The 27076-nt window shown below is 39.5% G+C and overlaps 2 protein-coding genes across 8 annotated transcripts in view; both read left to right on the top strand.

Moving 5' to 3' along the window:
• The window catches only part of ZBTB41 (zinc finger and BTB domain containing 41), a 44632-nt gene extending 34315 nt beyond the window's left edge, over window positions 1-10317 (top strand). For all 3 annotated transcript variants that reach the window (XM_057557532.1, XM_007167279.2, XM_007167280.2), the window contains exon 11: window positions 4076-10317. In XM_057557532.1, coding sequence (XP_057413515.1) covers window positions 4076-4731 — 656 coding nt within the window. In that variant the 3' untranslated portion in view covers window positions 4732-10317. The remainder of the gene's footprint in view (window positions 1-4075) is intronic.
• Window positions 10318-15404: 5087 nt separating this feature from the next.
• ASPM (assembly factor for spindle microtubules) overlaps window positions 15405-27076 on the top strand; it is a 62955-nt gene continuing 51283 nt past the window's right edge. For 4 of the 5 annotated variants that reach the window (XM_057549452.1, XM_057549474.1, XM_057549460.1 and 1 more), the window contains exons 1-3: window positions 15405-15896; window positions 23643-23786; window positions 23941-25429. In XM_057549452.1, the coding sequence (XP_057405435.1) occupies window positions 15612-15896; window positions 23643-23786; window positions 23941-25429 (1918 nt within the window). In that variant the 5' untranslated portion in view covers window positions 15405-15611. Of the gene's footprint in view, window positions 15897-23642; window positions 23787-23940; window positions 25430-26549; window positions 27066-27076 lie in introns of those variants that run through there. The other variant, XM_057549468.1, reaches the window with a different exon arrangement.

Raw genomic sequence — 27076 nt, 5'->3', positions numbered from 1 at the left:
CAATGGCATATTTGTTTTAAGTTAAGTGATCATATATGTGTGGTTTGTTTCTGAACTCTCTTCTGTTCATTGGACTATTTGTATATTCTTTCACCATTACTATACCATTTAAAGTACTGTGGCTTTTGATATCTTGTAGTGTAAATCCTCCAACTTTGTTCTTTTTCAGTGTCTTTCTTATTCTTTTTCCTCTATGTTTTCATATGAATTTAGAAACAGCTTATTAATTTCCAAACACAAATACCCTCTAGCTACTTTTGGATTTTTCTAAGCATACAAACTGGCCATCTGCGAATAATCACAGTTTGTTTCTCCCTTTTTAAGTCCTTGCATGTCTCTCTCTCTCTCTCTCTCTCTCTCTGCCTTATTGCTTTGGTTCATATCATCAGTGGTATATTGATAGTGGAAATCCTTGTCTCCAGGGAAAAGCTTTCAATATTTCATTACTAAGTATGTTTTTTATAGATTTTTGTAGATACTGTTTTTCAAATAAAGAAATTATCATCTGTTCCTAGTTTATTTAGAGTATTTGTCATGAATAGGTGTTGAATTTTATCAGATTCTTCCCTGCTTTTATTGAGGTGATTATATATTTGTTCTTTATTATTGTGATTAAAATACATTGATTTTTTTGTTTTGTTTTTGTTTGGGGTTTTTTTTTGTTTGTTTTGGTCTATGTTCATGAGATATATTGTCTTTTTTTCCTTGTTATGTCCCTAACAGGTTTTATTATGACTATGCTGGCATGAAAAAATAATTTGGGAAATAATACATCTTTTTCAGTTAACTGGAGGAGTTTATATAATATTGGCATTATTTCCTCATTACTATTTGGAAGAATTCACTGATAAATTCCACTGAACTTGTTTTCTTTGGAGAAAGGTTTCAATTACAGATTCCTTAATAGTTTCAGAGCTGTCAGATTTTCAATTCTTGTTTCATTTTTAAGGAATTTTATTTAATCTAAAATATAAAATCTATTGGCAACATTCAGAGTATTGTATTATTTATCTTTTTAATGATTATAGGATCTTAAGTGATAACCTTATTTTATTCCTATTGGTAATTTGTTTTTTCTTTCTAGAAATTTATTGATTTTATTAATCTTTCAAAGAACTACTAGATTTTGTTGATTTTTTTTCTCTTTTATATTTGTTGTATATTTCTTTTCTGCTTTTCTCTTTTTTATTCTTTCTATTTTATTTGGGTTTAATTTCTGTCTTTCCCTATCTTCTTTATATAGATGCCTAACTTAATTAAATTTGGCATTTCTTATTTTTTATTATACATATTTTAAAGTTCTAAACACTTTAAACACTGCTTTAGTTACAGTTCACACCTCATTTTATATTTTATGTTTTCATTAGAATTCAGTTAAAAATAGTTTCTAATGTCTTCTGATTTATTCTCTCATTTGTGCTTTATTTTAAATTGTACTATATTGCCCAATTCCTAAATATTTGGGGATTTCTAAGTATTTTTATGTTACTGATGTCTAGCTTAATTCCACTTTTGTCAGAGAATGTATTTTATGCAAATATTCTGCATTCTAATATGATATTTTTGTCTACTTATTCTATAAGTTACTGAGAGCTATATGTTAAAATCTCTAACCTAACTGTTGATTATAAATTATCTATTTTTCATTTTGAATTCTTCAGTTTTTTGCCTTATATATTTTGAGGCTGTGTTATTAGCTATGTGCACATGGTTATATCTTACTGTTGATGGTCCTTTATATCATTGTAAAATGTCCCTTTTTATACTGGGATAAAGGACCAGCTCTCTTTTGGATAATATTTATGTGGTATTTTTTTCTTTTTACTTTCAGTCCTTATATGGGCCTGTATTTAAGATGTGTGTCTTTGGAGTATTATTTTATTATGATAATCTCTTTTAATCAGGATGTTTAGTTCATTTAAATGTCATGTGATTTCTCATTTATTTGGGTTCAAATCTGTCATCATGCTATTTGTCCCATCTGTTTCTTGATGCTTTCTTTTTCTTATCTTCACTTCCTTGTAATTATGAAGTATTTTTATTACCCGTTTTCCCTCAGTTTACTTGTTAATTGTGTTCTTTCAGTATTCTTTTAGTAGTCACCTTGAAGATCACAACATGTGTTCTTAAATTATTAGAGTCTATCTTAAATTAGTTCTTGATACCTTTCTAGACAATTCAGAGACCTTACGACACCATCTCTCTCAGCCCTTATGTGTTATATGTATTTTAATTTTACATATACTTTAAACCATGTAAAACATTATTATTTTGTTTGTTTGCTTTCAATAACTCATTTATTTTTAACCATATTTACCCTTTACTCTTCACTCCTTCCTTCATGACAGTTCTTCTACCTGGAATCATTTTCCGTCTTCATGAAGGATTCCCTTTTGTGCGTATCTGCTGGCACCAAATTCTCTTAGGTTTTGATTGTCTGAAAATGTTATTTTACTTTATGGAGACTCTTTGGCTGACTGTAGAATTTACGTTAGCAGTTATTTTTCTTTCAATATTTTAAATGTGTCATTTTTTTCCTCTTTGACCTTCTCTAGTGTTTGTTGAAAAATATACTGGCAGTCTTATTGTTGCTCATTTAAAAGAAATTTCTCTTTAATTCACTGCTTTTGAAGATTTTTCTGTATTTGATTTTCAGTAGTTTTATTATAGCGTGCCCAGATGTGTTTTGGGCTTGTTTTTTTTTGTTTGTTTGTTTCTTTTTGTATTTTGTAAGATGGGTAGAACTTATTGCATCTATGACTTATCTTTTATTTAGGAAGATTCTCAGTCAATTTTTCTTTCAAATACTGTTTTTGACCTATACTCTATTTTCTTTCGGGACTCCAATTATATGTATGTTAGACTGCTCACTTTGTCTTATGTACCTCTCTCTTGCAAATGGCTTACAATACAAGTTTATGATGTAACAAATCTGTAGGTGAGAAGTGTAACCCAAGCTAAAACCTCGGTGTTGGTAGGGCTCCATTTCTTTCTGGAGGCTCTAGAGGAGAATCTGTTTCCTGCGCATTTGGGTTATTGGTAGAATCGATTCTTTGAGTTGCAGGACCAGGGCCCAGGTTCTAGTTTTTTAACTGGTTGTAAGCTGAGAGCTTTCTCAGCTTCTAGAGGCTGCCACATTCCGTGGGTCCTAGCCTCCTTCTTCCATTTTCAGAACCAGCAGTTCGGGATTGAGTTCTCTTGTCACAGCTCTCTGACCTTTTCATCTTCAGTTATCACTGCTTTTAAAGACCCACGTGATTAGATTGGGCCTACCTGGTTAATCTCCCCACTTCAGGATCTTTAACCTTAATCATATCTGCAGAGACCCTTTCACCATGTAAGGTAACAAAATCATACCTTTCGGGGATTAGCCAACCACCCTGGCTACTGTAGGAGTTTATGTTTCATGTGAAAAAAACAAAAACCAAAAACTGCCGTGTGAGAACCTGACTCCGGAAGAATTGAAAACTGGCCAAGCTTCCTTATTCTTGATCCTCATCAACTCTCCTTATTCTAATGTCAGGCTAGACATTGGTGTTACTACTTCTCATTCTGATCCAAAGAACCAGGTTAATTGAGTTGCTGTTTTAGCTTTTATCCTTCTTGGGTGGGAGGAAATCAAATGCTCTAGTTTACAACTCTTTTAGGGGCTATAGTGGGAATAATAGCAAGCAAGCAAAAATGACAACAGCCTAGGTTTATCAAGTACTTACCACGTGCCAGTGTAATGCTAAGCACTATTATTTCATTTTCTCATTCAGTCCTTTCACCAAGTCTGTGAGGTAGGTACTGATATTATTCCATATAACAGGTGAGGAGACTAGGCTTAGAAGTTGGGGAGCTTGCTCCAGGTTTGCCTGGTAAATGGTGTAGCTAGAATTCAAACTAAGATCTTTTGGATGTTTGAGCTCATTCTCTTTACTAGTTACTATACTGTCTCCACTTTGTGATAGCATATATTACTGCTTTTATTAAGTTCTTGTAAGTATTCCCATGGAAAATTTGCTACTTAATTAAAATCATTGTCTTACCAAGTGACTGCGTTTTACAGTTAATTTCATTTGTGTTCATACAGGTGAAAAACCATACAAGTGTCAAATTTGCAATCAATCTTTTAGAATTAAGAAAACTTTAACAAAACACTTGGTCATTCATTCTGATGCCCGGCCTTTCAACTGTCAGCACTGTAATGCAACATTTAAGCGGAAAGACAAGCTGAAATACCACATTGACCACGTTCATGGCATCAAGTCACCTGACGATGCTCTCAGTGCTTCTGAGGAGAAGCTTGTATCCTTGCCAGTAGAGTACTCATCCGATGATAAAATCTTTCAAACAGAAACAAAACAGTATATGGACCAGCCCAAAGTTTACCCGTCGGACACCAAGACTATGTTGCAGAGTGTGTCTGCTGAAGTGTGTGTCCCCGTAACGCTGCTTCCAGTCCAGATGCCTGACGCTCAGAGCGACCTGGTGCGTCACACCACCACTCTCCCTCCACCTTCTCACGAGATCCTGTCGCCACAGCCGCCATCCACTGATTACCCACGAGCAGCCGACTTAGCTTTTCTGGAGAAATACACTCTTACTCCTCAGCCTGCAAATATAGTTCATCCAGTCCGACCTGAACAAATGCTAGATCCTAGAGAACAGTCTTACCTTGGAACGTTATTGGGCCTCGATAATGCCACTGCTGTACAAAGTATTTCTAATAGCGAGCATCATTCATGAGTAAACCTAAACATTCCACAGACTTTTTCCGTGGTTACGCGTTAATGGTAGCCTAGAGCTGACAGCTTTTAACTTAGTGGGGCTGCTATTTTTTCATTTTCTCTGGTTTCTCAAGTCCTCAGAACCGTTTCAAATCAAGAAAAATATGTATCTCTGTTTACTGAACATATGAATATTTGGACATATTTTGAGGTATAATATTTGAAATGGACATTTTTGTGATTTTTTTAAAGACTAGTGCTAATTTTTAATGGTTTCTCTAACTTTTCAAAACTATTAGCTGTTAACATTATGAGGGTATTTGTTTTTAGTCATCAGTGGAAATTTTTATTCTTCTTTGGTCTCATTCCTCGTTTCTCCCTTCCCCATCTTCCAAACAAGTGTTAAGGATGATGTAGCTTTTAAGAAAGAATACAAGAGTATATAGTACTGATAATTGCAACTGTTCCTTATCCTAACTAAGGTTTCATTATTATTTCTTCCAGATTTTTAAAAACTGAAATCAGGAATTTGAATTTATAAGAAAGTCTTGGATAGTTCTGTGTTCTTTTTTCATCTGGCCATAATTTCAGTTTATCACTATCCTTTGGTCTTTTGACAAACTCAAAGCCAGAAAGCTAACTAATGCAGGATTAGCTCATTAAAGGAAATGTGGAATTGAAATAATTACCCAAATGATTGGTTTTTACCTGTGCTTCAATTATTATGAATAAGAAATGCAAATACAGGTCTAGGCATTAAATTACACAAGTTAAAAATGTGTTAAAAGTAAAATATGACAGTTTTAACTAGATATTTTTCAAGGTAAGTTCACCTTTTGTATTTTGCCATTTATTTCAGAAACAATAATATATCACAACATATATCTTCGTCTTACTATGGGAAGGGCAGTTATAACTAATTAATGAAAATTTAATTAACAAGCTACTTTTGGTCTCATTTACCTTTGCTAACTGAAACTCTGGGAAATAGAACCTACAGATTTCATATATGATTGTTAGAAAAGGTGCCAAACAAACATAAAATTTGTGTCTAATTGAACTTAATGTTTTTTAATTAAAGGGAACCATTATTTGTATACAGATTTACATGTAATCTAGATCTTTATTTTTGCTTTACACATAGCCTAATGTCTGTAATTATCCTTGATTTTTATTTTTGTATGAGACAAAAGTTGAGGACTTGATAAAAGGAAATAGCAGTTAGAGCAAAACCTCACTGATTAAAATTAAATGAGGAAAAAGTCAGTCAGAATTGTAAAATACCTTTAAAGATGTGCACTTTCCATATTTTCAAGTCAGTTTAAACTTAAACTAGGATGTTTCCTAGTAGAGCTGCTTAAAGGGTTAGAGAATAGGCAGGGTTGATTTATTATTAGCATGTCATTTGTATGTAAACTACTGGAAAATAGCAATTTTAAGAGTTTTCTATTTCAGTTTTGTTTACACTCCTAATTGCTTTAAGCACTTTTTTTGTGTAAAGTCTGGCCCAGCCCTTGTGAAAAAAATCACAAATAAAATAATGAAGTTTTAGTGAATAAAATTTAACCACTTAATAATGTGGAAATTTGTTTGCTGAAGCACTTAAGAAATGAAGGTACTTTACAGGAATACTCACCACACTAATGGAAATAAAACAAAAGAAAAAAAAAGTTGAGAATTAGGGCAGTTAACCAAAGCAGCTCATATAAGTAATAAAACCAACCTGAGTTTTGCCTCATTTATCAAAGTTTGGTTATAATTATCCTAGGACCGATAGATACTAGTTATGTATTAATTCTTTATAAAGCATTCTTAGTTTTGTGTGGAAATGTTATGTCTGGAGTACTTATATGATAGAACTTGACTATATGAGGTACTATTATTCTGTCTTTCAAAATGACTTTAAAAAATACATATCTTTATGATTTTTATCATAAAGACGTATAAGACTTAACTAAAAAACTTAGTATGATGAAAAGATATCATATCTAAAAATGTACCCTGCCTTGCATATAAACCAATGTAGAAAAGTTTGGACTTTTATAGAAAGGCAAATGGTATATATGTGTATGTGTGTGGTATATTATATGTTTGGTAGCAGAAAAAGAGGGTGTTGCGGTGTTGCATTTTCACATTCAAAAGCATACCTTGCTTTTTGAAGGTATTGACTTTAGGGTTCTTTTAATAATAATCTCCTAATGCTTTAAATATATGGTTTGATTGTAGGAATTGGTTTACAGTATAGAACTTTTCTGGAATACATCTCTTATATAAAGTGAAACATAATTATATTTAGTTATTATTGTAGATAACAAACTTGAATAGTAGTTTACTGTTTTATACAATGCTTTCACAGTTATCTCATTTAAACCTCATAACCAGCTCTGAAATAGAAATGACATACTGTATTCCCGTGTTAGAGATGAAGAATCTGAGGTTAAGCCTACATCATTAATAAGTGACAGAGCTACTAATAGGGAAAGAAATGGAGCATTAATGAATGCTTACAAGGTGCCGGGCACTGCGTTTTCTCATGTAATCTTGAAAACAGTCTGGGAGGTAGGTAGGATAATTCTTATGAAGAAATAACCTCAGCGGGTGAACAGACAAACAAATCTGCTGCCTCTAATTTCCAAATTAGAATACAAGAAATTTTACAATTGTGAAAACCTCATGGATTTGAGCAAACTGAATGTATATAAGTTTTTGAAGTTGGCACAAAAAATACGAAATGAGGCCTACTCTTTTCAGTTAACCTTTTGTCACGTTGTGATTTGGAGCATTTTGAACAGATGCTCCATTAACTCTAAAACCCATTAATTCTGTAAATTATATACTTAAACTTTTGAATCTTGCAACTAAGTTTAGCCTCCTGCAGAATTTTTTATTTTATGAGTATAATTTATTGTTTTAAATTAATTTTGTAGTTGATAGCAGTTAGCACTTATTATGTAAATTGAATAATTTATCAAATGTAGAAATTTGTTAACCTAATCCATTTTTACTTAAATGCACCAAAGATTTTTAGTAGGTATTAAAATAGTTTAAAAGAATTTAAATTCTTTGTTGTTTGAATAAATATTTGTCCAAAGAAGCACAGTTGAAGTCCTAGGATTATGGATTTTTTTAAAAAATCATTTGAATACTAAGATTAAGTGTTTGTGTTTATATGTATAAAAATAAGAACAGAAGAAAATACTCTGGGAATAGTCATACTGACAAACCAGTTACAAATAAAAATACTCAGTTTTCCTCAGTTTAATTAATTCAATGTTATCTTTTAAGTGGACACTATTAAATGCTAAAAGTAAGCTTACTTTTTACACTACACTGTTAATTAATTTTGCCTTAGAATTTTTTTTAAGACAAGCTGAAGATTTTTTTGTAAGAAACCCCACCTATTTTTTGCAGCCTAAAATGCTATTTAAGATTAGGGTTTGTTCTTCATGCCAGCAAGATTTCACCAACAACTGTGAAGGCAGTGATCTTTGCATACTTTTAAGTAAGTAACTTAGTCATCTGTTGAAGAGGAGTAGCAAAAATAGAGTTTTAAACTGGTGCTTTATTAAGTGACTTAATTTAAAGTGATGGTAGATCATGAAGTAGGTACATTAATAATTTTCTGTCAACCTTAAAATTGTCAAAACATCTTTGAGGAGTGACTCTAAGCTATTCGTTAAGGGCTAACAAGTATTTAAATATCATTCATTGCTTTTCACTCTGTAATTGCAAACGAATTAACAACACCATTCACTGGTGTGTGTGTGTAAGTTTGCGTTCTCCTCCTAGCAGATCACTCTGCGGTATCATTGGTGGAAAGTCAGACGTGAAGCATCAGCTAGCTCTTTGACAGTGTCCTTTTATATATGCCCAGTCTTCTCTGGATTGAATGCTTTGTGCCTTTTTAGTGCGCTATACTTGCTTGGAGTTGACTCTGCTGGCTGGACTGTTTTGGTTAATAAATGATTGTGGTTGTTTTGTTGTTGTTATGGGTCTTATGTGTGTGTTGCCTGCTGGTCAGGCAACAGTTTTTTTTAGGTTGCTTTATGTTTTTGTAGGAAAATTGGCACCAAGTACTAGTGTGATTTTTTTTTTTTTTTTTAATCTCTACTACTGTGGCCTTTCTAGTTACTGTGAAGCCACTCCTGGGCCTGTCTCTAGATGCTCATTAGAGGAATCTGACAAGTAAAGTAAAAAGAGCAGTGTGTCTGCCTCTCCTCCTCCCATCCCCCACCTTCTCTTGTTAATAATCAGTTACCAAACCACCCAGCTCTACACTGAGCAGCTTCTTTTTTCAGTTTGCCTGAAGCTGAGCCAGAGGTGATGGCTTGAGATGGGTCTCATAAAAAGCAGCAACATCCCAACCAACAGACAAATTGAGTTGATGAACTCAGGAAAAATTAGGACTTTTAAAGTCATGTTGGATTATTCTAAGATTCAGTGCCAAATTTAAAATGACTCGAAATGTATTTTTTAATAAGAAACAAAGTAGCATTTCTAAAACTTTTAATAGTGTTATGGTAAAGGTTACTATTAGATTGAATAATGGATAATGTGAGAATAATTTTTTGATAATTTCTAGGAACCATAGACAATTCTTTTTAGGTCCCCCCCTTTCTTTTGCACATTCCTCTCAGTAAAGTCTATAGTGGTTTTTGACAGGGGGGATCGTTCCCTTATTTCCTCTAAAATTGTTTCTACTTCAAGGTACTTTTTTCCTGCAATAGTGGCATGTTTTCTGCGCTTCCTCTTTGGAAGTGGCCTTAATAAGGTCGAAGTTACAGCATTAGGTCATGTGGAGGATGAGGGAAAGATCTGGTAGAGAGAGCGTCTGTACTGTGTTTACTCTTCACCTTTCAACTTGCTGTGCATTGATCTTGAGTCTGTGACTGTTGAAAAATCCCCAATTTAAATTTAGCCTCTGTAGCCATTTATAAAGAGAGAAAATAAGAATTATATTCAGAGACTAGAGGCTATACAAAGATGGATATACGTCTTTTGTTCTGCTTTTTTCCAAATTCTTAGGTAAAGAAGTAGTTTCGGTGCTTGCATTACTGCTGGCGATTTTAAAACATTTCTTGAACGAAGAGCATGCACACTTCTCATTGTTATTTCGCCTTGTTGCTTGGTATTCCTGCTTTGTAATTACAAAATTTTTATTCCTTGTAACAATCGGACTTCTCTTATCCCTGTGGACAAAACTGTATTACAACTGATGAGTGCGGCTGCCAAAAAATGAGCACAGAGGTGGGCATTTGGCTGCTCCGTGTTGTATAGGAAGTGTTCTGATTACGGGATTTATGATGTACACTAAAGTGGAAATGCCTTTGAACTTAGTTTTCAGTCTCCAATCCTAAGTTTTCTTTTTAATCATTAGAACTCTTTTAAAAACAATTGCAAAGAAAAATCTAAAATATCAAGATTCATTATTTTGTCAACTGTGTGTAAAGTATCTTGTGAGTTTTATAGATATTTTGACTGTCTCGTGTATCCTGAGTACCAATGTCTTTATAGAAAAATTCAGTTCTCTGTGAAGACTAGGAAGTGTATTGTATATTGAACTAGTTCTATGTGTTGTTTTGATATTTAAAATAAAGTTCTTTGGTCCTAACGAAGCATATCTAGGTTTTATTGAACACATTTTCACATGATGACAATGCAGTGCTCTGCCTGCCTCCTGAAAAATTGAATAAAAAGATCATGAACACATAGAAAACCAGTGTCTTGGGGCACAGTTATTAAAATTTTCATTTTTCATAAGCTAGATATCATTTTGAAATATTTTATATGTTAAAATGTATAAATCATTATTTAATGGCTTTTAAGTGGCTAATTAATATGTTTAAATATTAATAGTGGACTATTATGCTTGAAGTAGTCATGCGCTGTTTTTCCCCAAGGAGCCTGAAGTGTAGAAAATCCCATGAATGGGCTGGTCCCTGCGACAGTGAGAGGGGTCACTCTCGCCACTGACCCTCATTCCCAGAACTGTACACTCTGGCCACGGGACGGACCGCTGCTGGTCTAAGGCACGAGCTGAGTGACAGGACACACCCGACCTGGCCAGCTGTCATCTGCATCTGGCACCATAACTGAGCCTCCGCAGGCAGCTGGTAGAAGACTAGTGAATTCCAAGCCTTCCCACTGGAGGCGGTGTTGTGTGGGACACCTAATTCTCTATTGCTGTGTAACACATTAGACCAAATGTAGTGGCTTGAAACAACAGACATTACCTCACAGGTCCTGTGGGTCAGGAATCGAGTGGCTGAGCTGGGTGGCTCTGGCTCAGGGTCTCCCCGGGGGTTGAAGTCAAACTTCATGGGAGCTGCAGTCTCTAGAGGCCATCCTGGAGCAGGCTTCACCTCCAAGCCCACTTCTGGCCAGAGTTCCTCCCCACACAGCCTCTCTCTACAGGGCTGCCTGGTGATAGATACACAGCTGCTGCCCCCAAGAAAAAATGAAAGAGAACACAGGCAGGATTTAAGTTGCAGTCTTTTATAACCTAATCTAGGAAGTGATAGCACATCACATCTGCCACTGCAAGTCCCTATGTCCACACCACTCAAGGGACACAAATTAAGATTCCCCTCTTGAAGGGAGAAGTGATCAAGAATTTTTAGACACACTTTGAAAACCTCCACAGATTCATTGGTTCTAGAGAAAGCATTCTGTACGTCCATGCATGGATGGTGGGGGCAGGTACAGCAATCTATACTCAGAAAACGCATCTACTCCAGAGAGGAAAATACCACCTCTTCTGTGATAGAAAGGGTTTAATGTAACCCACATGCCACAGGTAACTGGTTGGTCCCTGGGGAGTGGAGTCACACTGGGGCTTCTGCTTGGCCTCTGTTCGCAGGTCAGGCTCTCAGCGGTGGGACATCCAATCAGCCTTGGAAAGAGGGAGACTGTTTAAGCTCTTTCATAGCCCCCGTATCTGCGGCCATGGCCAGTGTATACATGGGTTCACCAAGTAAGAATGGGGTCTCTGAGGAAAGAGGTTCTGACATCTAAGCAGGACAGGTTGTCTTGTTTGCCTGATTTTTGAGTTCTTCCTTTGCCTTGGATATTCTCTGATGGCATTTACTAGGGACACAAATTTCTTAACTTCCTGTCCCTATTTTTCTTTTTAATTAATTATTTTTGGCTGCGTTGGGTCTTTGTTGCTCAGCAGTTGTGGCGCACGGGCTTAGTTGCTCCGCAGCATGTGGGATCTTCCCCGACTAGGGCTCAAACCCATGTCCCCTGCATTGGCAGGCAGATTCCTAACCATTGCACCACCAGGGAAGTCCCCCATCCCTATCTTGAGATGCCCTTTTACATACCTCTCCTCCTCAGACTTACTTGTCACCAAGTTTTCATTTTGCTTTTTCCACACCCTTGACCCGCTGCCCAACCTGTTGACTGTGCCCTTGAGTCAGCAGAGAGCAGAGACGTGCCTTCTCCCTTTTGAAGTGGATTAGATGCACCATCCAAAATTCTGCTGAGTGTTCTCATCTACCCTGAGGGGAGGCTAGAGCGTAGCTCTGCTCACATCTGGCCTACCATACACATCCATCCATAAACCAGGCTTTTTCTTCCTTTATGAAATGGTCAAGGAAATCCCCACTTTCCCCGAGGTATAGACTGAGAGAGGCAGTGTAGGAGGAGGAGATATTACAGGACCCGAGTCGTCTGTGTAGCTTGTGAACTTGGGGCCTGCTCAGCCCTGGGCTGGTGTTCACCACTTTGACTTGATAATGGAATGTTGCTTGTCACATCCAGTTGTTTGGCTCCTTGGATTAGATCCCCGGTCAGCAAACTTCTTTGTAAAGGGCCAGATACTAAGTAGTACAGGCTTTGCAGGCAATATGATTTCTCCTGGAACTATTCGACTCCGCCTTTGTAGTGTGAAAGCAGTCGTAGATAACATGTAAAGGAATGGGTGTCTCTGTGTTCCAGTAAAACTTCAGTGGGGTAAGTCTCAGACCCTCCCAGTTCCTGACAGCTGTTTCTTGCTCATCAGATTTAATTAGCAAATGTCATCAATATAACGGAACCGTGGAGGGGCTGCCTCGGCTGGTGAGGGAGGTTTGTGGGAATAGGGAGAATTACAAGCTCTCAGCCTTTAACATTTTGCCCAAATACTATACTCCTTCCCGGGGTCCCCCTCCCTCCCCTTAGCTAGGAGGGCTGGTAGGGTCGAGCATTTAATCAGTGCTGCCACATTTACCAGCAGCCTCGGGATTAGTCCTTGGCCATGTGTTCCCTGAGACCACAGGAAGTGAGGGGCTTCTTCAGGCCTTCCGTCCACACATTCTTGTTCTCAAGATATGTTCTTTTTTTTTTTATATATTTTATAGCTACTTTATTTATTTATTTATTTATTTTTGGCTGTGTTGGGTCTTCGGTACGTGCAAGGGCTATCTCTAGTTGCGGCAAGCGGGGGCCACTCTTCATTGCGGTGCGCGGGCCTCTCACTATCGCGGCCTCTCTTGTTGCGGAGCACAGGCTCCAGATGCACAGGCTCAGTAGTTGTGGCTCACGGGCCCAGCTGCTCCGTGGCATGTGGGATCTTCCCAGACCAGGGCTCGAACCCGTGTCCCCTGCATTAGCAGGCAGATTCTCAGCCACTGCGCCACCAGGGAAGCCCTCAAGATATGTTCTTAGTGGTACCCTTGGATGTTCACAGAGTTTCATTTTCTTTTTCCCTACGTATGCTCTCCTGGGTGGTCAGGTAAAACCAGGTGACACTCTAAGCTTTATAATCATTTATAAAGTGTTGGCATAGCCACTGTGTGCCCCGGCCACCTGATCTTTGAATAAATTGCCCTTCGTATACACTTCATCTCATGCTGCCACCACAGATAGATAATTTGAGGACTCAGGATGCTACTGCATCCCTTGGATTATCATGATGTGTTTCTCGCTAGCAGGAGTTTATCCCTGTGCTCCTCAAATATGAGCAACTCAATTCAGAATTCTATCTTAAGAGGCAATTTCCTAAGGCCACTATTGCATCAGCCAGGGACACTAAGGAAATAGTTGGCCCTCTCCAATTTAGTGGAATTCAAGGAAGTTTAATAAAGGGACTATTTGCAAAGATGTGATGGGGATGCAGGGAAACAAGCAATAGTGCCATATCCTGGGACTAGTAACACCATGGTATCCCCACACCCAGATCCCCGGAGACCCATGAGGAGAGGGCACCTCTCCAGCTACTTGTGATTTTAATGTTGAGATGGAGTCAGCCCAAGAGGTGGGGGGGGAAATGGGGGAAGTACCCTTACCTCCCTCTTTGAGTAAAACAGAAGCTACAGAGTAAAAAAACCTATGGATGTAGCAAATACAGAACACAGGCCAGCATCCCACAGCAAAGAGCAGGCTGGAAAAGGGTGGAGGGTGGAAGTGGAGGGCAAATAAAAAATATCCCATGCAGTTTATTCTGGATTTTCTAAAACTGTGCGTCAAGGGCATTGCTTTATGAAGAGAGACTGCGAGGGGAGAGCATAGATAAACAAGATGTGTTACTATCATGTTAAAAAGCGTTGAAACAAACATGTCAGTGACTTAAGCTTAAGGGCTTACATTTGTAATGTTAATTTGATGAACAACATTCACAGTATGAAAAAATAATAAATATAAATTAAGTGTATATGAAGGTTATTGTCGTTCACATTAACATTTTGCTAAAAAATTATGGAGTAGTGGAATCCTAAATTAGGATTTTAAGAAACCTCCATGAACACTTTTGATTAAATATCGTTAAGATAACAGGGTTCAACATCAGGTCAAAATGGGTGTCAGTGAATATAATTTCAGATCCCACCTTCCTCATTTTGGTTTTCCACCCAGGGAGTTTTCTTTTGATATATTTCGTGCACGCGTACATACATCCACACGTTATTTTTTAAAGTCTCCTCCTGTCTTTAGAGGCAGTAGGCGCAGGGGTGAGAGCAAGACCAGCCGAGCTGCCTGCGTCCCTCTCCTGGCTTTGCCACTTCCTGGCTGGCTGGACACCGGCCTCGCTCATCTGTGAAGCACGAATAATGGTACCTCCCTCACAGGGTTGAAGTGAAGGTTGAGATAAATATGTCCAGGGCTTAAAACAATCCCTGGCAAAGAGTAACATGTAAGCGATAACCATTATTATCAGATGTCTACAATTAAAATGAAAACCGAGAAGTTATTTGTCAAGGGCCATGCCCGTCAAGACGATCGCTTATGAATTTCTGGGAATCTCGGGTTTTGTTTGTTTACCTAGTTTTGCTCCCAGTATCACGGAGCCCCTGCTGGGGTCAGGCACTGACATCAGCACGTTCACACTAACTATACATTTAATTTTCCTCATTTTCTCCCATTTGGGCCCAGGAAGCCTCTGAGGGCAGCTCAGGGTTGTGACCCTGGGCGGGTACACTGGGGGAGGGAAATGACTGTCCCAGCACCGCAATGACTGCTGCATTTACGGTGGAAGTGCTGTGACTCTCTTTCTTTCAAGCAACCTGTTCACAAAACCGAAAGGCGAATTCCGAGTCTGAGCCCCGGGCCTCAGGGGCCGCCGAGACCCCGACGCCACTGTCGCCTCCGCGCGCAGAGCGCCGCGCTGCCGTCGACACGTTTAAATAAGGCGCCGTCTTCTCATTGGCCGGAGCTGCTGCCAGGTGATTGGCCCTGCGCGGAGGTGGGTGGGGCCGGACGCGCCCATTGGCGGAGGCGGGAAGTTTAAACACAGCAAAGAACCTGCGCTGTTTGCTCCTGTTTCCAGTTTGCGAGTCTGTGTGCCCAGCTTCTTTCCCGGGTCCCGGCGATCGCAAGAGAAAGGGGGCGAATTCGCTTCAGTTCCCCGCAGCTTCCCGAGAGGACACGGTGGGCATTCCTGCAGGGGCGGCTCGGAGCAGCCCGTTGGTCCCAGAGGCCGCCATGGCGACCAGGCGTCGGGGGCGCGACAGCTGGGAGCGGAGCCCCCCGGAACCGAGGCCGCGGGGCCCCCGGGCCGAGGAAGAGGCGGCCTCCCCGCCGGTCCTGTCCCTCAGCCACTTCTGCAGGTCGCCCTTCCTCTGCTTCGGGGACGTGCGCCTGGGAGCTTCGCGGACGCTGCCCCTGGCCCTGGACAACCCCAACGAGGAGGTTGCCGCCGTGAAGCTGTCTCGTGGCCCGGCCGCCGAGTGCGGCTTCACCGTCTGGCCGAGCGCCTTCGTGCTGCAGGTAGGAGGGGAGTGGGCCTTCCGCGGTCTCCCCGCCGCGCTCCGGGAGGGGCCTCGGAACGCGCAGCAGCGGACCTGAGGCCTGGAGATAAAGCCAGGTCCTTCCCTCTAACGCTGGGTGAGCCCTGGTCCCCGGGGCAGAGCAGCTGGGTCGGCGGGGACTCGGGCGGTGACAGCGCGTCCACGCGCCTGCGCGGAGCATCCTTTGAAGCCCTTTCCTAGCTTTCTGTTGCAGAGAAGCGTTTTTCATAGACTTCAGGCCTCGAGAAGACTTGCGGTTCTAGAGTAATGGATGGCACTTTTAAAATTAATATTCTTATCTTTCATCTGTCTCTCTATCCATACATCTATCCATCCACCCATCTGTCTGTATTTAAAACTGCCAGGAGTACTTTGGTTAGAGCAGGGGTTTTTTTGTTTTGTTTTTTTTAAGTTTATTTATTTTTGGCTGTGTTGGGTTTTGGTTTCTGTGCGAGGGCTTTCTCCAGTTGCGGCGAGTGGGGGCCACTCTTCATCGCGGTGCGCGGGCCTCTCACTATCGTGGCCTCTCTTGTTGAGGAGCACAGGCTCCAGACGCGCAAGCTCAGTAGTTGTGGCTCACGGGCCCAGTTGCTCCGCGGCATGTGGGATCTTCCCAGACCAGGGCTCGAACCCTTGTCCCCTGCATCGGCAGGCAGATTCTCAACCACTGCGCCACCAGGGAAGCCCTAGAGCAGGATTTTTTAATTGCTTTCCATCAGTCATCTTAAATATCCACTTTAGTTTCCATAGGGAAACTGATTCCACAGAGTCAGGGTAACTACTATTCCGGTGAACTTTGTTTTGGCCAAACGTCTATAGCAACAAAACCAAAAACACTTCCTCAGTGTTGTTTTCAACAAGTATGAACACTTTATTATTTTAATCGTTTTTTTGTTTGTTTGCTGTAGTGTAGTTTTACCGGTGATTCAAATTTAATTTTATGACTGTTGTTTCAAGAACTTCCTGGGTAGCTTTTCTTCATTGCATTGGCCAGAGTAATGCTCCCATTCCTGTCACCAAAATCTAGAGAATTTACTTTCTTTTTCTGATTTCTGTGGTCTTTCCATTGATTAGAATCTCTGAAAGGGTGAAAAGAAAAAAAAAATAGCTGAGGGAGTCTCACTCCTTATGTAAATAACCGCTTCCTAAGGCAGTGAGAAGAGGCTTTAATCTGAGGTCTCTTGACTTGCTCATAAGCAGTGGTTCAGCTACACTTAAGAACCTGCCCGTTCTCTCTAGTTTATAAATGTTTGCTTTTCTTTTCGTGAAAAGATATATACTTTTTTCTATCTACATAATACTTCTACTTGTTCTTTTTTGTTTTGTGGTACTAAAGTTTTTGGGTTTTGTTTTTTTAGAATTACACTTTTTATACTGTAAAAGTTAACTGTTCTTATCTTTTAAACCATCCGTTTATGATGTTTTATGGTTTCTGCTTTAAAACAAAACTTGTCTTTTATTAGCTGTTGATTTCCCTCAGCTTCAGGTCTGGTTGTGCTGATTCCACTCAACCCACCAAACCACTAAGATAATACATACAAACATAATGTTTACCTTTTACAAATTCTTTTAAACTCTGTTGCCTTATTTAATCCTTACATCAAACTCATGGAGTCCTTCTCCACATTTGCAGATAAGGCAACACTATCAAAGGGTTTGTGTCCAGTGGATCAGGGTGGGCAGCTCAGTTCACTCTTCTGAGAATTCTGTGTCTCTATTTTCTCATCTCTTAGTTGAAAGTAATGCCAACTGCACCTGTGCATGGTGCTCAAATGAGAGAAAGCTTCAAGCAAAAGTCTGGACTCTGTGTCCTGAATAAATGTTCTCTTCCTGATTTTTCATGAGGAAATATGCTCAGAGGGTGGAAATATGTATGCATGGTTTTATTCTTAGCAATTGACAGAGCTGGGATTCCCATCTAGGTCTTATAATTTTAAATCCCATGTACTTTCCCTTATATTGATTTATAGACATGAGACATGGTTCCTTCCTAAAGACATATGTTAGGAGGTTGAGGGAAAAATTCTAAGAACAAGAAGAAGCTGCATCAAACAGCTATCAAGGAGGATGGGATGCTTTGAGGAGACTGGACATCAGAATCACCTGGAGGGCTGGTTAAAATACTTTTGGGGCCCCACCCTCAGACTTTCCGATTCCATATGTGTAGAGTAGGACGAGAACTTGCATTTCTAAGAAGTTCCCAGGTGATGCCTCTGCTACAGGTCCAGGGACCACATTTTGAGAAGCACTGTAGTGGAAAATAAATATTAGAACATCCCTTATCTAAAACACACCCCACACCTCCAGTGAATTAGCATGTCACGGTGTGACTAAGCAGCACTTCTCTGAGATGCCTGCAACCACTTGCATCAGATTTGTCTGGATTGCTTGTTAAATGAGGGAGATTTCTACTCACCACTCCGCACTTACTCATGTGACTTTCTGGGGGTAAACACAGAAAACTCCATTTTAAACAAGGTCTTATGTATGCAGATGGCATCTCAAGAACCACTAGGTAAAGTGTTATACTTGCCAAAGAATGACAGAAATTCAAAATTAGTATAAAAATAAGTCTACCATACAATATATCTAGGCCTGAAGCGGAATGAAGACCAGGAGACTGTCATTTGGGATATTTTTGTAGAGCAGATTTATTGGGGCCTATCCAAGGAAGACTTTTTTTATAAATTTATTTATTTATTTTTATTTATTTATTTATTTTTGGCTGTGTTGGGTCTTCGTTTCTGTGCGAGGGCTTTCTCTAGTTGCGGCGAGCGGGGGCCACTCTTCATCGCGGTGCGCGGCCCGCACTGTCAGAGCCTCTCTTGTTGAGGAGCACAGGCTCCAGACGCGCAGGCTCAGTAGTTGTGGCTCACGGGCCCAGTTGCTCCGCGGCATGTGGGATCCTCCCAGACCAGGGCTCGAACCCGTGTACCCTGCATTGGCAGGCAGATTCTCAACCACTGCGCCACCAGGGAAGCCCCAGGAAAACTTTTTTAAATGATCTTTTGGGTTTCTTTTAATCTCCTAGTCATTCTTTTTAAAACTTCAATAATACTGGTGTGTTAGAATCTGCATAGGACTGCTGTAATGTAGGGGGTTTGTCATTTGGGTCTGGGTCTTCATAATGACATTCAGTTAAAATCACCAGCCATCCTACTGAATGGGATTAAGCTACGTGGTGTTTCCATCCTGATTGCACGTTACCTCAGTGGTGAGCTTTAAAAAAACCACTGGTACCAGGACCCCGCTTCAACATCACTCCTGGGGAGGACATAGAGGAGGGTCAGGGCATTTTTACTTTTTACAAACCCCTCAAGTGATCTCTGTAACCAGGGTTATGAACAACTCAACTGGATGGTTTAACAGACTCATTGGTGCCAGTTCTGGAAATAGGAGCTTTTGCTCTGCAAACGAGTAGAGGCTAACATGAGGCCGCTCGCACTTCTTCAAGAAAATAAGCCACCCGTCTATTGTGCAATGAGTTTGATGCTAATTTGATGTGACTGGGAGACTGGCAAGGCAGCCCCAAACCTGACTCTTCCCTCCTCCTCCTTCACAGCCAGGCTTCTCAGACAGTTACGGTCATTGCACTTATGGCCACAAGGGGGAGGGCCGGATCCATTTAATAACAAGGCAGCTTCAGTTGTCACTGGCTGCAACTACCGTTTTCTGATTTGTCGCTAATAAAAAGTTTGTAAACAAAGACCACAGACTCTTAGGACTAGATGGAATTATGAGAGATCATCTTGTTTATTGATTGTCAACATTTTTTCAATCTTCTCCCAAAGGAGGGAGATGCAGCCCACTTTTTTTATTGTAATTCTGACTTTCTGCTGTCTTTCAGAATCTAGATAAAATAGTAAGATTCTTACCTCAGACACATGGCAATGCTTCTGTTCAAAAAATTAACAGTGATGCATATCCAAGAATGCCATTACTGAAGGTAATAGAGGCATATTTAAAAGAAAGTAGTATGACAGATCTGTTCCCTCATTTGTTTGAGTTACCTAAGTAATTTTTTTAAAGGGTGGAGTTGGGGGATGGGGGAGACTAAATAAAGATTTCCAAAAGGGAAAAAGTAAAATGCTTTATGTTTTATCTCAGTTTTTACACCTCTGAGGGTATTTGTCTCCATAAAAGGTGAAGTTTTGTAGCTAGACTATCACTGCAGTCCAAAAAGCATGTATCAGTTATAAATCCCTTGACATATTTTTCAGAACTGACTCGCTCTCACTGTCTCAGTCTATGGATTGTTACAGATTACCGAAGGGCTTCCTCTTGGGCAGGTGGATGGAGGAGGAGGAGGCATGGAAAAGGAAAAGGCGGTGAGCACTCTGACCATCTCCCTCCCAATGTGCTCTCCTCCTGGGTTAGCTGACTAACCTTGCAACTAAGGATAAAAAGACGAGAACTTCATTTTGGTATGCCTTAAAGAAAATAGGCAAACAAACAAAACAAAACCAAACCTCTGCAGCCACAAAATGTACACCTAAGTGATGCTGTTTATGATGTTCAAATCTGTTAAAGAGATTACGTATATACAGTAGTCCTCTGCTTCTCTCTCCAACCTCATGTATCGCAGGTCATTTGCCTTCCCACTAACATTAAGCTGCACTGGTCCTCTATCTGTTTCTAGGGCTACACTAAGCAGTTTCTTGTTTCAGGGCTGTGTACATGCTGGTACGTTCTGCTGAATTGCTCCTCCCTTAGCTCTGTCTGTCCAGCTCATTCTTATACTTTGTCTTAGCTTAAATATTAGTATTATACTCTCTGATCACCCAGTTAGAGATTATAGGTCCCTTCACTATGGCTCTCTCAAACCTTTTTTTTTGTTTCATTGATAACAGTATTGGGGACTTGTATTTTTGTATTTATCTTTTCACTTAGATTTTGTAATTTCTTTTATTGAGAAGAATATAATGTCCATGAGGCCAGAGACCACGTCTGCTTTTCATTCATTCAATAATTTTGTAACTTAAATATTTGATGTATGCCTATCCTGTGTCAGGCACTATGTATGCCATTAGGCACTCAATAACTATTTGTTAAGTAACAGTAACTCTTGAGAAGGGACACCCCCTTTTCAAATTTTCTATATATAAATTGAGAAGCAAGTAGTAAGAGTTCACAGTCTTGAATTTATCCTAAACAGATAATTTCATTTGAATCTCAATAAGAACAAAATTTGATAGATATGCCCATTAAGTAAGTTGTACAGGCAGACCTTGGAGATATTGTGGGTTCAGTTTCAGACCCCTGCAATAGAGTGAAAATCACAGTAAAGCGAGTCACATGAATGTTTTGGTTTCCCAGTGCATATACAAGTTATGTTTACACTATACTGTCATCTATTAAGTGTGCAATAGCATCATGTCTAAAAAGACAATATACATATACCTTAAGTTAAAAAGACTACTACTGAAAGATGCTAACAATCTGAGCCTTCAGCAAACTGTAATCTTTTTACTCATGGAGGGTTTGCCTCGATGTTGATCCTGCTGACTGATGAGGCTGGTGGCTGCTGAAGGGTGGGGTCGCCCTGGCGGTTTCTTCAAACAAGACAACAGTGAAGTTTGCTGCATTGATTGACTCTTCCTTTCATGAACAATTTCTCTGTAGCCTGCGATGCTGTTTTTTTTTTTTGTTTTTTTTTTTAATCGATCATCAATTTTATACACATCACTGTATACATGTCAACCCCAGTCGCCCAATTCAGCACACCACCATCCCCACCCCACCGCAGTTTTCCCCCTTGGTGTCCATACGTTTGTTCTCTACATCTGTGTCTCAACATCAAAGATCACAGAGCACCAGAACACATATTATAATGAAAAAGTTTGAAATATCGCAAGAATTACCAACATGTGCTACAGAGACACAAGGTGAGCAAATGCTGTGGGAAAAATGGCACCAATAGACTGGCTCAATGAGGGGTTGCCACAAACCTTCAATTTGTTAAAAAAAAAAAATACAATATCTACGAAGCGAAATAAAGAAAAATAAAACAAGGTATGTCTGTATATGACAAAAAAAGAAAGAACATTCACTGACCTAATGATTTCTATATGCGGAGCACACATCACACAACCAGAAACATCCTAGCCTGGAGCCAGAATAATCTAGCCTACCACAGATGTGCTGTTAAACATTAATTTAACAAAGTGATGAGTTGAAATTTAGTGAAATGAGACAAAAGCCCATTTAAGCTCTAAATTCGGGGGATCTTCCAACCCTAACCTTGGCTTGTAATCCCCCTTCCTTTTATTAGAGTTGTGTGAGTCTGATCTGACAAAGGGTAACAACAGGTGGGTTGAAGATGGTGTGTGTGGTCTCTGGGCCTGAGATTTTTCCAGTTTATCCATCTACTAAGGCCTTCAAAGCTCTGAAAGTGAGTCTCGGACACTCACCTAATTATTGATACTAAGTTGTTGAGAAGCTCAGGAATTCTGCAAGGCCAGACAAGGGGGAGGCTAGCCTTCACCAAAGTTTTTCTTGTGATTTTATTCTTGTTGTTTTTGCTGTAGCTGGTCACTTAACTGATTTAGCATAATTCAACAAGAAAGAGCCAAAGATATTCATTCAGTATCGTGAAACTGGAGTATGCTTCTACTGGGCCCATGGCCAAGCATAGGGAAGGGAATAAAAGACAGATATCAAAGTAAGGACTTTTATTATATGCCAGGCAAGCTTGGTACTAAAAACAGGCACCTATATAACTAAACTCTAGGAGTATGAGTTCTAAGAAGCCCAGGTTCTGTGAAGAGGACAGGAGAATTGCTTTTTCTGTCCAGGGGAAAAGCTGTAAAGGTCTGACCTTCTCTGTGAGGCTGATACCGGTTCAGCTCTACCATTTCTTGTCTGTCGGGTTGTGTGATCGTGGGTCCTAATGTTGGTAGCTGGTCTACCATCTCTCCTCCCTTCTGGCATTACCGTAATACAACTTCTGCAGTAAAACTTCTATTTTAATTTGTCTAAATACATGCATACATACATACAAACAAACAAAACTTGTCTTTTTTTCCCCCTGAAAAACAACAAACACAGAGTTTGTTTTGTCATGTAAGGGTTTTGCATTTGGCAAATTCCTGCCAGGCTGTAGGGTGTAGATGTTAAGGTTTAAACTCTGGACTCAGAATGCCTGGGTTCTAATTACTAGCAGTACTTTTGGCAAAGTACTTAAAGCTTTCTGGACCTTGATTACTTCATCTGTAAAACATGCATCATCACAGTATCTGCTTCCTAGGGATGTGAGGATTTGACTAGTTATATTAGATACCTGAAACTATGCCTGGAACGAAGTATTTAACAAATATCAATAATGATAATATGGACTTTAGAGAAGTGGAGAGCAAGGAATTTAGCTGATCATCTTTACATTTCTTTTTGAAAAAGTCTTTCTAATGTAAGGTCATTATATTTGAAATAGAAGTTCTGTACATATTCTAAAGAAGTGGAAATATGTGACTAAATTTTTAAAAACCACTGAGTGATTATTATAATTTTATTTTGTTGTGAACCTTGTTATTACTAGTAACTTTTTTCCTTATAATGAAACGAGATAGGGTAGGAAAATATATTTGATTTCTAAATGTTGTTAGGGTATAGAGTGTTGGTGAGTAACAATTAGTAATCGTCTACTGTATTCTAAGTTACATATAATATATTTTGGTTATTATACATCACTACAGTTATAGTCATTTAAAATGTATTCTTTTGATTATAGCCTAAAGAAAAAATTGTTATTTCTATTACCTGGACACCATTAAAAGGAGGCCGAGTAAGAGAGATCGTGACATTTCTTGTAAATGATGTTCTGAAACACCAAGCTATATTACTAGGAAATGCAGAAGAGCCGAAAAAGAAAAAGGTACTAAGTTTTCATCATTCTGTAATTTACTCTAGGAAAATAATAATATGTAAAAATTATTTTGTTAACAGTCTTGAGGTAGCATACATATTTTGCTTAAAGGTACTATTCAATAGTTATCAACTTAATCTGTATGTTTTGCTTATTTTTGCAGAGGAGTCTTTGGGATACCATTAATAAAAAGAAAGTATCAGCCTCTTCAGGTCATAACCAGAAGATTTCAAATATTCAAAATGTAAATAAAACATTTAACGTTTCCTCAAAATTGGACAGAGTTAGGAGCCCACTACAAGCACGTGAGAATCTGGCTACGAACGAAAGCTGTTCCCCAACAGAAAACAATTCTTTAATCCTTGAAGAAAATAAAATACCCATATCACCTATCAGTCCCACTTTCCAAGAGTGCCATGGGGAGACCTGCTTGCCAGTTTCTGTCCGTCGATCTACTACCTACACATCCCTTCCTGCATCTGAAAATGGGGAACTATTAAAAGTAGAATGTGCCAACATTGTAAAAGATTTTCATTTTAATGAGACAGTCATAAGTGAAACTTCCTTGGACTCCATAAATAATGACCAAATTGAAGAGAACAGTAAACTTATCCTTACCCCAAACTATTCTTCAACGTTGAACATCACACAAAGCCAAGGAAATTTTCTAAGTCCAGATTCCTTTGTGAATAATAGCCGTGCAGCTAATAATGAACGAGAGTTAGTGATGTGTCTTTCACCAGATATGTGTGTGAAAGGTAATTCAAGGCCTGTGATTTTGGAGTCAAAAAGTGTATGTGAAATTTATCGGACAATTTTAAGTCCAGATTCTTTCATAAATGATAATTATGGACTAAATCAGGATCTAGAATCAGAGTCAATTAATCCAATTCTATCCCCAAATCAATTTTTAAAAGATAATATGGCATACATTTGTGTATCTCAGCAAACATGTAAATTGTCACCATTATCAAATGTAAATTCTCAGGCCTCACAACCTTCTCAGGAGGAGAGAAGAAATGAAGTTTTACCTTGTATTCCTGAATGTCAGGGTTCAAAATCTCCAAAAGCTACTTTTGAAGAATCCAAAGCTTTAGAAATGAAGTCAAATTGTTATACTTTTAAGAAACGGAACCAGCCTAAATTTTCTGCAGTTCAGGATGTTTCTAGTCACAGCCACGATAAACCTCTTAAGAGACGCCCAATACTTTCTGCCACTGTTACTAAAAGAAAGCCCACTTGTGCCAGAGAAAACCAAACGGAGTCTAATAAACCGAAGGCAAAAAGATGTCTCAGTGTTGTAGTGGGTGAGTGTGAAAAAGAAACAGATGATCACAAAGAGAAAGATGATTTTCATTCTTTTCTTCCAGCTAGAGATTTAATACTGAGTAGACCTAAGAGTTGTAAAAATGTGATAACTCCTCCCTCAAAGGTAGCTTTAGTTGCTCGTAAAAGAAAGAGTGAGGGAAACACAGAAGATGCAAATTTGAAGGTTACAGTTACAGAATACACAGAAGTACAAGAAATCAAAAGGATCCATTATTCTCCTGTGGAGTCCAAAACATCAACTGTTAAAAACACAAAAAAAGTGATAACCTCCACCTTGAAACGTATTAGCAACAAAGAGAAATTAAAGCTGAAGAAGAAAACTGGTGAGTTTTGTTAAAATCTTTAATGAAAGTATACCTGTGCAGGGCATATTTTCTGTTTCTTTTGGTTTAGTAAATTGCTATCGATATGCTTGAATTTACTTGTACTTTTCATTTACCAATTTGCTTAGTGGAAGATGGAGCAAACGTAGTGTAGGGCTGAATTCTGCAGTCACTGTGATCTCATTCTTTTTTAAACTTTTAACGTTTTGTTCATCATGATTTTTCTGCATTAATTTTGATTTTTAAAAAATATTGCATTAAAATACTTGATGACTGAGTTTTTTGGCCCCCGCCTCAAGTGTAGTACTTTATGTGCCTCACCTTGGTCCAGGCCCTGATGGGAGGACCCAGTGGATGCCTGGCCCCATCACACCACCTGGGGGGATGCAGAGGAGGCCTTTCCACTCCCTGTGCTCCGGGGGCATCATTCTGCTCAGCCTTTACTCGGCCGTTATTTAGGAATGAAGACAGGGCACCTGAGCTCCTCATTCCTCTGGGGAAAACCTCACCGTTCCTTCCCTAGTGCTCACAGCCGTACTACCACTGTCTGCCTTGAAAACTGTTAGGACCAATCCCATCATGACCTTTTAACCCCAGTTCCCTCAGATGCCCATCAAGGTCCCCACAGGGAAACAAACCACACAGGTTATTTAACAGGTAATTTAAAAGAGCTCTAGGACTCCTAGGAAATAACACACCCCTGTATTTTATCTCATTTTTCTTTGCACACCGCCTAACTGGAACCATATTCACTCCTTCTCCGCAGCTCTTTACAGGGTCTGTGCCCTGTGGACTCACTGCCCTTCCTTAGCACCTGTCCCCACGCTGAGCCTGGCCCTCCCCCGAGAACACTGCTTTCCTGCAACCCTCTCCAGCACTGGCTGTCTTCTCTCCTGCTCCTCTGACCTTGAGTATCTCGGTGGGACAATGGACTGCCCGCCGTATCATATCTGCTTCCAGACTATTGCTTCTCCTTTCTTCCTTAAAAACAAACAAAAAGAAAGCAAACAGCTTGAAGTTCGTTTTTCATACTATCCCATCCAGAGTTCTCCTTGTTACAGTGAGAGATAACTCGAGATTTTTTACATTTGGCTCACGAGACCTTCTCCAAAACTACTACTTTAGGATGATTCTTTATGATTTCAAGATCCTTGTAGGAGAGCCTTCCAGTATCCTGGCTTGTTAGTTCCAGCCTACTTAGGCCACACTGTCCTAAAGGCATCTCCCTTGCTATGATCTCAGCATTTTCTCTAGAAACCCAACTAATCCAGTCCCGTTTCCCCAGCCCTCACCTCATTATATCCTCACTTCCTTACTTATTCAGCTTGGACTCCACAGTTCCTCATAATCCCTTTGTTCACCTCTCTTACGCTCATTGTACTTGTCTGGCAAATTCCAATCCCAGTCTAACTCTGCCTGCTCTGTGCCTGAACCTTGCTGGTTGGTCTTTAAATTCATGACCACTAACCGCTGTGAAGCCCGTAGCTCTTCTTGGCTCTATCTTCCTGGCTTATTGACTTGATCCCTTTGCTACAGACTATCTCATCCCTCCCTTTTTCTCGAGCACCGCCTTCCTCCGCTCAGGATGGATAACAGCAGTGAACATTTACTGACTGCATTCTCCGCGGCCCCAGTTGTAAGTGCTTT

Source organism: Balaenoptera acutorostrata, chromosome 1 (genome assembly GCF_949987535.1).
Source record: "Balaenoptera acutorostrata chromosome 1, mBalAcu1.1, whole genome shotgun sequence".
NCBI lineage: Eukaryota > Metazoa > Chordata > Mammalia > Artiodactyla > Balaenopteridae > Balaenoptera > Balaenoptera acutorostrata.
The sequence above is the reverse complement of the archived record's forward strand: the minus strand, read 5'-3'. Positions and strand labels throughout refer to the sequence as shown.